Raw genomic sequence first — 16,041 nt, 5'->3', positions numbered from 1 at the left:
CATAGAAAGCAACGGGGATTGAATACTTACCATTGAAAACTTCTTTAGGGCCACATAAGTTTTGGATCTACCTCATTTTAGGCTCATGCCATAACCTAAAATGAGGTTACAAAACAAATGAACGGTTTAGATATAACACGTGTGTTATTCTCCATAATTTTAAATGATGGTGAGTATATCCATTCAATTTATCACCAATTAGAAGGGATTAGGTGGGATGGGATTCATCTGGTCCCGTGCCGTGCCAATTCCACTTCATGTTTGGGAAAAATGGAAGGGCTTGGAATTAGATAGATGGAATTGCATTAGGTCTCATGCCAATTATATTTAATGTTAGCAAGTTGTGTAGGTCCCACCATGATGTTTGGGTTATATCCACACCGTTCACCCATTTTTTGAGATTATTTTAGAGCATGGCCCAAAAAATCAGCTAAATCTAAAGCTCAAGTGGACCCCTCCATAGAACGCAAAGGGGATTGAATAATTACCGTTGAAAACTTCTTTGGGGCCACATAAGTTTTGGATCTATCTCATTTTTAGGCCCATGCCATAAAATGAGGTTACAAAACAAATAAACAGTTTAGATATAACACGTTTATTATTCCCAATAATTTCAAATGATGGTGGGTACATCATAGTCTTAAATAAAACATGACATTAATCTTATCTCATGGCAATGGGAAACAATCCCTGCTATGGGTAATAATTGTGTTTTTTTAATCCCATCCGACGTAATACCTTCTAATCCCACCGCCCAAACACGCCCTTATAGAAAAGGAGGGGTATTTTCGTCCTGGAATCTGTCGTCCGTACGAGGAGGTCAAGTGCGTATGTTAAATTTGTATTGCTTCAAGAATATCCATATGATAAAAGGTGGGGTCCACAGTCGTAAATTTCTCGCCCTAAAATGGGACAGATCCAGGGCGATCTCTTGTACTGTGTATGTTTTATCCATGCCATTCATGTATTTTGTCAGATCATTATAGGACATGAGCCCAAAAAGGGGATAGATGGGGATAGATCCAACGCTCAGGTGGACCCACCAAAGGAAGGGGCGGTCACTGTTGAACACACTGTTTTCTGTGGTGTGGTCCAATCTAGCTTTGGATCTGCCTGATTTTGTAGATTATGATCTAAAATGATCCTAGAAAATAAATGGGTGGTGTAGATAAACATGTACATCACGGTGGAGCCCAAATAATTTCTACTTTTAATAGATTGAGTTTAGCTTTAAAATTGAGATGAAATTCCCGGAGCCGGATTGGCTGGTGTACCACACACCAGATAGCTGGTGTAGGTACGTGTCGTGCGAAGAAGAGTGCTGACGCTCCTCTTGCTCTGAGTTGCATGGGCCCACAGTGATGTATTTATTATATCCACACCGGTAATCCATTTTTCGAAATAATTTTAGAGCATTATCCAAAAAAATGAATCATATCCAAAGATCAAATGGACCCCACCACAAATAACAGCGGGGATAATGATTTTCACTGTGAAAAACTTAATAGGGCCATTATAACATTTATTTTCCATCCAATCTGTTCATAATGTCACAACGACCTGAACAAAGAGGAAAAACAAATTTCATATTGATCCAAAACTTATGTAACCCCTAAAATGGTTTCAATGGTAGACGTTGAATCCCCCACTTCTTTTTGTAGTGTAGTACACTTGATAGTTAGATCTATCTTATTTCTTGTCTTAAGCCTTAAGACTAGCTCGCCAAATGGATGCGGACGGTTTGGATATAATACATACCTCATGATGAGACCCACAAAACTTGCTCACGTCAATACACAGCTATTTGGCTTCCGTGTGCTACACCAGCCGTGAACGGATTGGCTACTCTCCCTGCCAGTGCTATGTGGGCCTCACCATGATGTATGTGTTTCATCCATTCTGTTCATCCATTTTTAAAGATCATTTTAGGGCTGGATCCCAGAAAGGAGAGGGATGTAAATTTCAAGTGGACCACATTACAGGAAAACAATAGTGATTGGATATCCACCATTAAAATCCTCATAAGGCCCACTATACTGTTTATTTGACATCCAATCTATTGATTAGGTCATACATACCTAGATATGATCCAAAACTTTTAGCCCCCAAAAAGTTTTTAATTGTCATAGTTCATTCAACACTTTTTCCTCTAATGTGTTCCACTTGAGATTGGGATATATCTTATTTTTTGTCTCATACCATAAAATGATCTTGAAAAATAGATGGACGGCATGGATGAAACACATACATCATGGTGGGGCCCACAGAGCACCGACCACCAGCCATTGGCTAGTGGCAAGGGGAGTAGTAGAGGTGGGCATTTCCGACCCGATCTAGCGGATCCGACCAATTCCGACCTGATCAGACCCGTTCTGAACAAAACCGACGGTCTAGATCGGGCCTGATCGAGTCTGGATTTCTAGATCCATCCATTTTTCAGGTCGGGTCCGGATAGACGTCAATCCGAACAGATTCGAACATAAAACCCGAACCGAGTGGAACCGCACCGAATCGAACAGGCCCGACTCAAGCGGGTGCTATAAAAAAGATTTTTATTTTTTTACCCTACCCTAACCTTAATCTTTTACCCTATCGCTCGGCCTCTCCCTTCTTTTTCCCTACCTAAATGATCGCTCCTGCGCTCAAGGCGCTGAAGTTGGAGGCCGCTGCAGCCGCAAGCCAGCTCCAGGTTGCCGTCGCCGCAAGTAATGGTGAAGGGAGCTCCGCTAGCAGGGAGGCGCTCCGTCAGTCGATCGTGAATACACTTGAGAGGCGGTTGTTCTACATATCGTCTTTCAGGATCTACAGAGGGGTTGCCGGCCTCTACGATTACGAGCTGCCTGGCTGCGCTGTTAAGTCCAACGTGCTCGCCTTTTGGCACCAGGTAAGCAGGGGTTGTTAACATGAACCGAGGGTTTTAGGGTAGTTACACTGCACCGCCTGGTGTTTGGGCGACTTTTTTAAAACCCTACACTGTTGATTTTTTATGTTTTTTATGGTTAGATTACTATGTAGACGTGGCAGGAATGTAATATGATCAAGACTGTCTAAATTGTGGGCTGCATTGTGGATTGAGCATGTCGTAAAAATCACATGAATTGGATGGCAGTGGGTGAAACATCTAATACCTGTCTGTGGATATTTATTTGTTAAACTTTTATTTGATGGCTGTTGTTTGGATGGTGAGAGTTCTGTGGCAAGTGTGTTTTTGTTGGATATGCACTATCTAAGATGGAGCCTGGTGTTTGGACGGTCTAGATTGATATACGGGTATGCCATGTGTTTCAAGTCTCCTCTTACAAACCCTTACAAAATCCCACAGGTGTACAACCGAACCGAACCTGACCAAATCCGATCCGACTCGATTTTCTTGTCCAAGTCAGACTCGGATCGAGTTAGATGACCCTGATTCGGTCCCGATCGGACCAAATTCGGGTCAAATTATTCAAAACTCAGACCGAGTCGACTCGGTCCATGCCCAGCTCTACGGAGTAGCCAGTCCGTTTCCACACCAGCATATCCACTTCCGAAATTACCCTTATTTGAAAAGCGGATTGGTTGGTGTACCACACATCAACTATTTTTTTTGTGGGTCACATCATGAGATATGTGTTATATCCAAACCATTCATCCTTTTGCGAGCTCGTCTTCAGACTTGAGACTAAAATTAAGACAGTTCTAACGATCAAGTGGACCACAATGCAAAAACTAGTGGGGGATTGAACATCTGCCATTGAAATCCTTTTGGGTTCACAGAAGTTTTGGATTAATATGAAATTTGTTTTTCCTCTTCATCCAAGAGTTTGTGACCTTATGAATATATTGGATGGAATATAAATGTTATGGTGGGTCTTAAGAAATTTTTAACGGTGAAAATCATTATCTCCACTTCTCTTTATGGTGTGGTCTGCTTGATCTTTGGATATGATTCATTTTCTAAATAGGACCCTAAAACAATTTCGAACAATGGATGAACGGTGTGGATATAATAAATACATCATTGTGGGGCCCATGTCACTTTCATCTCCTTTGAACCGTTCGTACAACTCGGAGCTGAAGGAGCGTTGGCGCTAGTCTTCGCACGACACGTATCTACACCAACTAGGTGTGGTACACCAGCCAATCCGCTTCCTTCGAATAGACGGTACTACTCATGACTGTGATTTTACCACCATTTACCTGTACATCTACAAATCCAACAGGCCCTAAATACGGCTGCCTTTAGACGTCCATTTCCATCTCAATTTCTGATTTTTTGAATTTCATCTGAGAAAGCAGAGAATTCGGTTCACATTTCAACGTGCATTCATTCATCTTTTCCTGTAAGAACAACCTACCCTTCTATTATTCATTTTCTTGCATTTTCTGGACTTTGGTTTGTACACGTGGGCCATGTTTCAGTGATCCAAATCATTGGTAAGATGGGTCCCGCCATGGACGGCCCATGCACCAAAACTCGCCCAGGTTAGAAGACTAGCGGTGGATTTGATTGATGTGCATTATTGCTGTGTTTGTTTTCCTTTAAAAATAAAAATAAAATTTTTTAAAAAAAAAAAGCTCTCTTAACCTTCCTGTTAAGGGTTTACATCAAGTCGAAGTGAGTCGAGACTCAGCTCGGCCACTAGCTGACCTCAGCTCGAACTCGGCTCGGCTCGGTCCTCGATCCTGACTAGCCAACTTAGCTCTGTTCAGTCGACAGCTTGGGCTGATTCGAGCCAAAATCAGGTCGAGTTTGCCTGTGCAACATTTTTACAAACACCTGAATTACACCTTCAAAATCTCACTGTATTTAAGACAGCAGCAATGGTTTTACAAGTATTTTATCAAACACCTTCTAAGCAACACACACGTGCGTGCACGCGCGCACACACACACACAAGCATATATATATATATAAAGAATATTGGTTTCATATACATACCTTCCTTGCCACTGGCCACACTTCGTTGGGTCATTTCATCAAACACTTGGTGAGCAACATCAATATCAAAGTAATTGAGGCACCGAACTGGTTTGATCTGAGTTCAATTTGAGCTGGGTTTGATCCGAGTAGAGTTGAGCTGGGGCCAACTCTAACTCGGCTCAAACTAATTTTCGAGCTCAAAAAATCAGCTTGACTCGGCTCAAACTCAGATTCAAACCGAGTTGAACCGAGCTTTTTCAAGTCGAGTCTAGTGAGCTAATCAAGCTAGCTCAGTTCTGTGTACACCTCTACTTCCTATTTAGGGGAAAGGCTTCTCTAATCTAGGGAATGTTTGATTTACGGGCCATCCCTGGTGAGGCCCATCAACATAAATGGTTTGGCCATAGGCCCACTTCAACAATCTGAAACCCAAACGGTATGTACAAACTTCGGCTTAATCAGTCTATATTGCCTCATTCCATTTATTTATTAATTTTCTTTTCTTTTCTTTATAGTTTTTGAAAGCAGTTAGGATACGACCATCAGGATGATGGTTCCACACCAACATTTAGTGGTCCATGTTCTAAAATGGTTATTATAGTATATAGGCGTGGTGATGGATCCAAGCAAATAATAATAATAATAATAAGTAGGTGTTGTAGAGGACTCTAATCCGTACTAAAGTGCTGCATTGGAGTCTTGGCTTAGTTTGGTAAGTATGGCTGCATTAGGATGTCCATTTTCATCTCAATTTCATATTATTACTATTATTAATATCATTGGCTAGCTTGTTTCATCAATTTCCCTATTTTACTCTTTTTACTACATCAAATCAAATACAGAAACTGTCAGTGAAATGCAAATATATTTACAGCTTGTCTGGATGGTTGGATATCACCGTAATATAAAGTAAAACTTTCATCATTATATTTTGTTGATAGATAAACTAAGCTGTCAAATCATAATAATTCATAGAATTACCATTGATTTAGATGGGCCAAGGTGCGTTGATGTGGCATAGTTAAATGGGCCCACCATGAGGTATTCGTTATATCCACACGTATTATCATTTTATGGAAAGAGACAATAAAAGATGAGACAAATCCAAAATTGAAATTGACAACACCAATGAAAGTTGTTGGGGCCAACGCTTGCCATTAAAAACTTCCCATGGCCCACGAAAGTGCTAGATGAAGCTGAATATTTATGTTGTAAATGAATAGATGGTGTGGATATAACACATATTAGACAAATTATATTTAAATGTATGTAATCACTTGAGTACATTACACATGCATGTTAAAAAAAATGAAGTTGCAGTAAGTATTGTATTACATGTGGCTTTGCTTCAGGCCACTGTAGTACTGAGAATCATTACTCATTTCCATAACATTGCACCACATTATGATGGAATCCAGCCATCCAAGCATGCTTAGGAGACTGTAAATAATCATTGCACTTTTTTTAATATAAATACAATAAAATTCTTAAATCCAAACAACAACATCAATATATATTAATAATAATTTGGCATTAAAAATATTGTCATTACAATTTTGCTATCAACGAAATAAATGTGAGAATCTGGGGTCAAATGCAAATGTTGTAAGGAGATATATTACACATTTCCTGTACGTTACCAATACCGGTACGGCCGAAACACACAACATTTCAAGTTGCATTAATATTCTCTCCTAAGAGAACTTAGGGAATGTTTGGTTTAGAGACCATCCAGATTAAGACATCACATCAATGGTTTTGAATGATGGATCAAAGGCCTCACTTCTACAAACTGAAACCCAAATGGCATGGTTCAAAAATTTGGCCCAATCAATCCACATTGCATCATTGCATTTATTAATTAATTTTCCTTCGTTTTTTTTTTTGGTTAGCAATTATCAATATAAATGGTAAAATCTATTTATGGGAAGTGCAAAAATCTGCTATTAGGATGATGATTATCAAGATGATCGTTCAACACCAACATCTACGAGTCCATGATCTCAAAGGGCTCTCATGTCAACTACGGTTGGTGATAAATGCAAGCAAATGATAATAAGATTTTTTATGGAAAAATTTCTTTATAATTGGTTTTTTAATATATAGTGTGTGCCTCTGGGAATTGTTGTACATGTAGGTCTCATCGTCCATCCATCCAGCTCCATCAAGAAGCGACGTTTTCCCAAAATGAAATTGAAAGATCCCTACTAATATTAATTATTTTTTGTCTTTCCTTGTTGAATGTGGTTTGTCCCTGCATTTCTTTTTAACCATGTATTTGCATGTCAACGATAAGAAGGTTAGTGTTTGACCAATTGAGAGGATATTTTAGGAATGGTCCATCCATTATGGGGCTGGTCAAATCAACGGCTTGGATAGACCGTGAGATCCGAGCCAAGTCGAGCTCGGGCAAGCTCGAACTCGGTTTGAAATTTTTTTCGAGCTAAAAAATCAGCTCGAACTCAGCTTCGAACCGAACCGGGTGGAGTCGAGCGAGCTAACAAGCTAACTCAGCTCGTGTACACCCCTGACTCACTATGGATGTGCTGGCTAAGATGCCATCTGCATCAGCATCCTCATCCTCTGCTTGCTGGTAATTGGTCCACATCATCACTGACACTGTTGCATTAAAAACCATGTGTTATAACGTGGTCCAATTAGATTGGAACAACGGGTCAAGGGTTCGAGTACCCATCAATGGTGAAATCCCACGGCGTGCGTGTGTGGGGTGTGTGCGTGTGTAAGCGTGTGTGTGTGGGGTGTGTGTGCGTGTGTAAAAAATTAAAAATAAAAAAGACTGGAACAAGCAGGATTTTCATGGTTGGCAAGCTGAAAATCCCTGTGCACACGCATCTATTGTACGTGGCATTCATGTTTGTCAACGAGTACTAATGTACAGTCCTGGTTGTGGGCTCTAGTTTAGAGGAGCTGATCAAATTATCTTAATCAGACTCATGAGTGGTCGTCCAACGGACAATTGAAAGGAGTAGTCAGTATTCCAGATTGAAAATCAAAAACGATCCGTGACAGAAGCTCCCAAAATTGACGGTTGGGGATTATATACATGAATGTGCGGTGGATATGTATCTGACCATAGACTAATGGTACTCCAACAACATCCACCGGCCCATATTAATTTCTAGGTTCCGTGCATTGGTTTGGATTATGAGCATAGTTTCTTTCTGTTATCTGTGCGGAACTGAATTTAAGGTGGGGCCACTTGCATTGAATTTCTCCAACAACATCCACCAGCCCATTCAATGTATTAAAAAAACACATAGTTACACCTCCACTTTTGTGATGCATACACCCTTTTTTTCTACTTTTGGTCATCGGAATAGTATTTTCTGGCACCAAGGGTAAGGAGACGTAGTGTATGAGAAAACCCACTACAACCAACTTCTCGTCCGTGCACGTGGCATAGTAGAAGGTAGATCTGAACAGTCTATTTAATGATTCATAATACAGATGGGCCACATTTGAAAAACTACCAGTTCGGATTATCCTAACCCTTTGATCATTAGCATTGAAAAAATTAACGTTTATAAGTCACTGAGAAAAAAAATGATGGCTTGGATTGTTAGATTATGGTGATTTTAAAATGGTTGGACATAGACATTATTTAATACTATATGGACGGTTCTGATTCAGTCTTCAATCTACCGTATATATTTTTGGAGGTATGTTGCATGAAAGCTTCCTATGCTGCCAAGAGTATTATATCATTCCATCCAACCAAAAACAGCAAAAAGGATCACATGACAAAAACATGGGTGTTAACATACACCCACATAAATCTCTTTTATTTATTGAGAAATGCTCCAGTGATCTCATAGATAAATCTGAACCATCCAGTAAGTGAATAACACATTCCCTAGGCTGTGATGCAAAATTCTCACTGATCAGATGATCCAATCCATCCTTTATTTGGCCTTATTTTTATAACCATCCACTTTCCAAGCCATGGATGGGATGATTAAATCTGCTTAAAATCAGTGATTCTAAATAATCATAACCATGGGTCTTAATAAATATATGGATCAAATTGGATAGTGGGCCAATTTTTTGTGAATGATATTGACCGTTCATATCAAAGGCTATTTGATCAAATGGTTATATTTATCAGATCAGTGTAATATTTGAATGGTAACTCATGAAATATGCACTGGACCTAATGAACAGTCTGGATCAGTGGGATTGGATTGTCCACATGTCCTAATACAAATAGGAGTACAAAACTTAAAATGCTCAAGGAGCACTAGAACATTTTAACTTATTTATTTAATAATAAATATATGATATGGGTGGGTGGTCGTTACGGAGGGAGAGAATCAGTTCACACCAAAAGCAAACCTCTCCAAAAGCTCTCTTTCTGCATGAAATTTCACTTCAATCCCATATATTCACTTCATACAGTCAAAACAACCAATAACTCATTTTCCTTCTCTCTCTGAATTTTATAACACCCTCTACTTCTTAGGCTTTTTTCTTCTTTTCTGTATAATCTCTCTTTCTCTTTCTTGCTAGCTAGCTAGCTTTTGATCTTTTCATATGGAAGGAGGAGTAAAGATGAGAGACTCTGCAGGCCATGTTATAATGGAGATAGAGGCTAGTAAGCCTCCAGGCAATGGTATTGTTGTAGGAGGATTGAGTCCTTTGAGTGAGACGCTGTGGAAAGAGAAGACAGACACTGAATTCATTGGAGATGTGTCGGCAAGGCTCACATGGAAGGATCTGACGGTTGCGGTGTCGCTCAGCAATGGAGAGACGCAGAAGGTGTTGGAAGGGCTCACTGGATATGCTGAGCCAGGAAATCTAACGGCTCTCATGGGTCCTTCGGGTTCAGGGAAATCGACGCTCCTTGATGCTCTGTCTAGTCGGCTGGCGACGAATGCGTTCCTCTCTGGATCTATCCTCCTTAATGGACGGAAGGCGAAGCTGTCGTTTGGGAATGCGGTAAGTGTTTTAATCCAATCTGGAGTAGAAATTTCTGTAGCTTCTGTTCTCTGTTTTTCTCTGTTATGGGTTTCAGATGGTAGTGAACAGAGGATGTGATTTTCGGTTTTCAGTCACCAGATGCTTGTTGGGTTTCTTGAGGATGTTTTCTGTGTAGAATTCATTCCTGTTTTTTAGTTGATCGGACAGAATACATTATATAAGCAGCTCATCCTCTCTCTCTCTCTCTCTCTCTCTCTCTCTCTCTCTCTCTCTCTCTATGGTTTTAGTCCATTTTAATTTTTATGGGTTTCTTTGTTTTTGTTCTTTCCAACTTAGATTTCAATTTTCTCAAATGTTATTTATTTTTCAGTCATTAGATGCTCTTATATAGATTAGAACATCTTGGCATCTTTGTTTCTTCTGATCGTTTTTTTTTTTTTTTTTTTTTTCAGGTTTTGAGTTCATAGTATTTGCAGGAAATTCAAAAAATTGATTTTCATTGGATTGTTGTTTTTCTGTTTTTTTTATTCTTCAACCTGAAATTCTATGTACTGTCAATTTCATGTGTACACAAATGAGAAATAGCAATATGGCATTGGACATTCATATGGGATTTGAAAAGAAAAAAAAAATGCATAAATTCATGTTCTAGAATTTTTTCTATGTACTGGGTTCATAACTGTTTCTGTTTGTCTTAGCATATAGATCTTTTTACAAAAACTTCTCTGTAATCTCAGGCATATGTGACGCAAGACGATAACTTGATTGGGACCTTGACGGTGCGTGAAACTATATCTTACTCTGCTCGTCTCCGTCTCCCCGACAAGATGCCTTGGTCGGAGAAGCAAGCTCTTGTTGAGAGCACCATCATCGAAATGGGTCTTCAAGATTGCGCAGATACAGTGATTGGGAACTGGCATTTGCGGGGTGTCAGTGGAGGAGAAAGGAGGAGAGTCAGCATTGCACTCGAGATACTGATGAGACCTAGACTGCTATTCCTTGATGAGCCCACAAGCGGTCTCGACAGGTAGAAACCGATTCTCTATTTTTCCTTTTGCAGAAATGAGAGAAGAGACCAAATGCTTTCACTCTCTTCTTACTGTACTTGTTATAGCTGAATTAACTGTCATTTCTATTGTCCTTTGTGTGTTTATTTCTTGTTCTTGAATCTTTTATCTGAGTTCTATTTTTGTTCTCTTCCCACTCAAATGATGCACTTGAGTCGTCTTTTATTCATTTTTCTACTAAATTACAGTAGCCGAATTTTGTTTTTGATTCTTAAATTCTCTTTCTTACCTGTTCGGTTCCCTTTTTGTTCTATCTTCTCAATAAAAGACTGGTATCATTGATAAATTTCCATTGTCTTCTATCCGTTGACGTTCTTTTCATGGATTGAATTTCTTTTGTCCTTTTAATGTCTCTCAATTGTATCATAAACAACCTCTTCTGTTTTCGATTCTTATATAGTTTTCATTGGCAGTGCTTCTGCTTTCTTCGTGACCCAAACTCTCCGCGCCCTATCTAGAGATGGCCGGACTGTTATTGCATCAATTCACCAGCCCAGCAGTGAGGTTTTCGAGCTATTCGATCAATTGTACTTGCTCTCTAGCGGCAAAACCGTGTACTTTGGGAAGATTTCAGAGGCATATGAGGTAAGGCAGAGGTCTCATTTGGTCTTCTTTCAATTTCAAAGAAAAACTCTAATCTCCATTATCATTTGTATAGTTCTTCGCGCAAGCTGGTTTCCCATGCCCAACGCTGAGAAACCCATCCGATCATTTCTTACGGTGCATAAACTCGGATTTCGATAAGGTGAAAGCTACTCTAAAAGGATCCATGAAAATGAGGGTACAGACGTTTTTTTTCCTGTTCTAATTCCATTCAATCTTTGCTTAAAATCTAAATGTGAATCTCCAAATGCCCCAATTCCATTAACTTCCTCCTCTTTTTTCAGTTTGTGAACACAGATGACCCTCTGGAAAAGACAACCACAGCCGAAGCAATCCGAACATTGATAGGTTTCTACAATTCTTCTCAATACTACTACACAGCTAGAGAGAAAGTCGAGGAAATATCCAAAGTGGTTAGTTACAGTCCCTCATGATATTTCTAATCTTTAGAGAGGCATTCATGAATAGACGGAACATGACTATTAGATTTCATCCATTGCAGAAAGGCACCGTGCTGGATTCAGGAGGCAGTCAAGCTAGTTTTTTAATGCAGGCATTCACCTTAACCAAGCGCTCCTTCGTGAACATGTCAAGAGATTTCGGTTATTACTGGTTGAGGCTCGTGATTTACATCGTCGTGACTATCTGCATTGGAACCATCTACTTGAATGTTGGGACGAGCTACCATTCCATTCTGGTATTTTCTAGGTCTTGACTAGGATGTTTGGTCCATTGGAAGGCATCAGTGCAATATTCTTTCAATTTCCTCTATTCTCTCCTTTTCATCGCTCTCTTTCCTTTGGGGATAAGAACATGTTGAGAATTTCATGTTTTCAAAACCAGACCAACCAACAGCGATGTGAAAATATGCACACATTCTCAAGCCCACCACAACTAAATCATGAATTTTGAAGAAGAAACAGCTATTCTTACAAAAAGCAATACAGTTCATGTAATTTGTTTTCATTTACTTCAAACCATTACATACTTGAACTTGAAGAGACGGTGGAACATGCCTTCACATCATCTGAGTAAAATTTGAATTTTGAATTTTCTAACCAACCCAAATGATTAATCTACCCTAGAGAAAATTATTCACAAGCATTCTTACGCACTTCACCAAAATGATAGTGAAGACAACACTCACTGCTCACATTCTCACACCCAAAAATAAAATATAAAACAAAATTAGCAAGCCTAAAAGCATGTATGCACAAAATAACTACAACAGATGCAATCCATAATTCCAAAAGGGAAGCTTGGAAAATGCCTTGAATGTTGTTTTTGTTGAATCAGCCCAATTCATGCACAGATCATAGATAGATCACTTCATTCATCATGCTGTCTTCATTTTGATTAATTTCATTTTCGCTAATGTGAAACAGGCAAGAGGCGCATGTGCTTCTTTTGTCTTTGGATTTGTCACCTTCATGTCCATCGGAGGATTTCCTTCATTCGTGGAAGATATGAAGGTTGGTGCGAGAATTCTATTCCTGTACATGAGATGCTGTCAATTCCACTGCAAATTTTAAACTAACCGGTAAAATTCCGGGATCAATTGTTACAGGTTTTCCAGAGAGAGAGGTTGAACGGTCACTATGGGGTGGCAGCATTTGTTATCGGCAACACAATTTCTGCGACGCCGTTCCTGATCATGATTACCTTCATTTCTGGAACAATATGCTATTTCATGGTTCATCTCCATCCCGGGTTCATGCATTATCTGTTTTTCGTTTTGTGCCTCTATGCGAGTGTCACAGTTGTGGAAAGCTTGATGATGGCTATTGCCAGTGTTATCCCTAACTTCCTAATGGGAATCATTATCGGGGCTGGTATCCAGGTAAGAATACTACGAATAAGATGTTTTTAAAAAGAAGAAGAAGAAGAAGAAGAAGAAGACGACGAAGAAGTTTACGGTGTGTTTGGTTGTACCAAATATCATGAAATTTCATGATATTTGGTGCAACCAAACACACCCTTAATTGTTTCTTTTTCCTCGTTTTATGATATGATACTCTTATTATTGATAATTAGATTATCTCGATAGATATTTCAACGTCCTCAGATATTCTAAACTAATGTTTTCCAACATATCTATAAGTTTTAAGATGCAACTGTAGAGCTGTATGAGCATATTGCATTTTCTAAGGTTTTGAATCCTTGTCCCCGCTATATGGGATTAAACACTATCAATGTTACAAAGTTATCTTCCATGATGGGATTTTTGCCTGTTGATGAATTCACAAATTCTAACATTAATCATGAACAATCGAATGTATGGTCTCGACTACACTACACTGTTCATGGACTGACTTGCAGGTAAATTATTTTTTTTTGTCTGCTCATTGAATTTCTTAAGAGAGTTATATTTTTAATGAGGAAGTATCTCTCAAATTGCAATTATGTACCTTTCATGTTTAATTTGAAAGTAATAAAATTGTAATCTGTTCCTAGTTCCACATTACTGACACAAACAGAGGTAAATACAATTTTGGCTGTTTCCACTTTGTTAGACAAATATTGAAATCCAGTTCGATGGTGCACCCAAACACACCCTAAACTATATAATCATGATTCAGTGTTTAGTCCTTTCAATTTACGATGAAAAAAGAAAATTAAAGAAACTCTCTGATTGACTCCCTTCCAATCTCTGATTCTTTTATGAAGTTGGTGAGCTTACCATTGACTTGACTGAGTTACTGAATAAAAAAAATCTTGGAGTTACGTCCAAGGTTTTGAATATTGAATGACAAGAGTCATTTTCAATAAATGTTCAAGACTCATTTGGACAACCAACTAAATTTAAAAAATCTTTTATGGTTATGATTATGATTTGAGGTATTTAGATGACAAACTGAATTTAAATACCTTTATAGTCATTCAAAAAAATTCTAAGACTTCCGTTTCTTCAACTTCAACAGCCTCCTGTACATATCACCATATTTGTTTCTGTGTTGAAGCTAAAGTCACCAACTCCATCAGATGGGCTGACAATAATTTTGTGTTTTGAACATGTATCAGGGAATTTTCATGCTCGTTTCTGGGTATTTTAGGCTCCCAAAGGACATCCCAAAACCTGTCTGGCGATATCCAATGTCTTACATCAGTTTCCATTACTGGGCACTTCAGGTACTCAAAACCATCTGAATCTGTGTTTTTTTGGAACAAGGCACTAAGGTGCTGTTTGGAATTCCTTGAAATACAGGAAGACCCATTCATCCAGTTTGGAATGAGAATGCAATGATAAACCCATTACTATTGTATTTCTGTTGTGGTTGTTTCTGCAGACAGTGAGTGCTTAGTGCATCCCAACAGCCACATTTTTCAGGGTGCTCCAAATGCCTCTACCTAAGACAATGCAGTCATTTCCCAACATTCTCATTCTGGGGTTGATCCAAACAGACTTGTTATCCTTCTTTCTTTCTTTTTTCACAAGATTTTGAAAACAGGATCAGGTGCTCGAAAAACTCACCGAGTCAACTCTACCAAGACTCGGGTTATGGTAGTTGGTTTTTATGTGACCCAAGAAAACTCAAAAATAAGATGTAGAAAAATCCATCACCATCATCTAAGCTTTATCCCAATTACTTGGGATCAGCAAAAGGAAGAAAATTTTAAATATATATATTGATAAAGTGCTTCAAACCATGGAGAATCAGACTATAACGAAAGATTCCTAAACTTGTAGACTTAGGCCCTTGACAATTTTCTTCTTAAAATGTAGAATTTTCACTTAAAAGAGTTCAATATTCGAAGCGTTCTTTTTTCTCCTCAGGGCCAATACCAAAATGATCTGAGAGGCCTGGAATTTGATAACCAGACACCAGATCTCCCAAAGATCTCCGGTGAATACATACTAGAATATGTCTTCCAGATTGACGTTGACCGCTCGAAATGGTTGGACCTGACGGTTCTCTTCTGTATGATAATCATCTACCGCATCTTATTCTTCATTATGATCAAGATCAGCGAGGATGTGACTCCTTGGGTAAGGGGCTACATTGCAAGGAGAAGACTGCAACAGAAGAAAAGCACCAAACCAGGAACACCTGGTGTTCCCAACCGCCTCACTCAATCGCCTTCCCTCAAAACTTACGTCGACAGCCAGGACAATGAGCCGTAGTGGAAATTGGAACCGAGATCAAATTTTCAACAGCTAGATGAGAACAGTAAGATTTTATAGTAATATTAATTCCACTTAACCAATCAAAGTTGTCTGCAGATTGTGGGTGGAACTACAAGGCAAGGACAAAAAAAATAGTATGCAACCCTTGAATTTCTGTAAATTGACGGAGATTGTGGCATATATAATAATCAAATGAAAAGCCTTTTGGGAACCTTTTCTATATTTACCTCTTAGGTAACGTCGGTTCTGGTTACCTGGTAAAGCCATACTTCATATACACCTTTTATTCCATGCCCGTTAATACATTTGCCAGTTTTTTATTTTTTATTTTTATTTTTATTTTTTCAGTTGGTTGTGTGTTGTCACATGAATATTTTTGCAGCAGTTAATTTGATGTGGGTGGT

General features: G+C 38.9%; 1 protein-coding gene across 2 annotated transcripts; it reads left to right on the top strand.

Moving 5' to 3' along the window:
• Positions 1–9,214: 9,214 nt before the first annotated feature.
• LOC131236787 (ABC transporter G family member 11-like) lies at positions 9,215–15,957 on the top strand. Of its 2 annotated transcripts, none has more exons than XM_058234221.1 (10): positions 9,215–9,859; positions 10,579–10,868; positions 11,322–11,493; positions 11,567–11,689; positions 11,796–11,924; positions 12,014–12,208; positions 12,897–12,983; positions 13,079–13,351; positions 14,533–14,640; positions 14,799–15,253. In XM_058234221.1, the coding sequence occupies exons 1-10, from the start codon at positions 9,455–9,457 to the stop codon at positions 14,811–14,813; spliced, it is 1,797 nt and encodes a 598-aa protein (XP_058090204.1). In that variant the 5' UTR covers positions 9,215–9,454; the 3' UTR covers positions 14,814–15,253. The 2 variants fall into 2 exon arrangements, with proteins under 2 accessions (XP_058090204.1, XP_058090203.1); XM_058234220.1 differs by lacking the exon at positions 14,799–15,253 and adding an exon at positions 15,287–15,957 and having other exon boundaries at positions 9,216–9,859.
• The last annotated feature ends 84 nt before the right edge of the window (positions 15,958–16,041 follow it).

Source organism: Magnolia sinica, chromosome 2 (genome assembly GCF_029962835.1).
Source record: "Magnolia sinica isolate HGM2019 chromosome 2, MsV1, whole genome shotgun sequence".
NCBI classification, from domain to species: Eukaryota; Viridiplantae; Streptophyta; class Magnoliopsida; order Magnoliales; family Magnoliaceae; genus Magnolia; species Magnolia sinica.
Note: the sequence above shows the minus strand (reverse complement) of the source record. Positions and strands in the feature narration are given on the sequence as shown.

What these genes read in the sequence shown, in the direction of transcription:
- LOC131236787 (XM_058234220.1), top strand. Translation starts at nt 9,455, where the DNA reads ATGGAAGGAGGAGTAAAGATGAGAGACTCTGCAGGCCATGTTATAATG. An exon ending in AAGGATCCATGAAAATGAGG is followed by an intron (nt 11,690 to 11,795) that starts GTACAGACGTTT and finishes CTCTTTTTTCAG; the next exon opens with TTTGTGAACACAGATGACCC. An exon ending in CATTCGTGGAAGATATGAAG is followed by an intron (nt 12,984 to 13,078) that starts GTTGGTGCGAGA and finishes CAATTGTTACAG; the next exon opens with GTTTTCCAGAGAGAGAGGTT.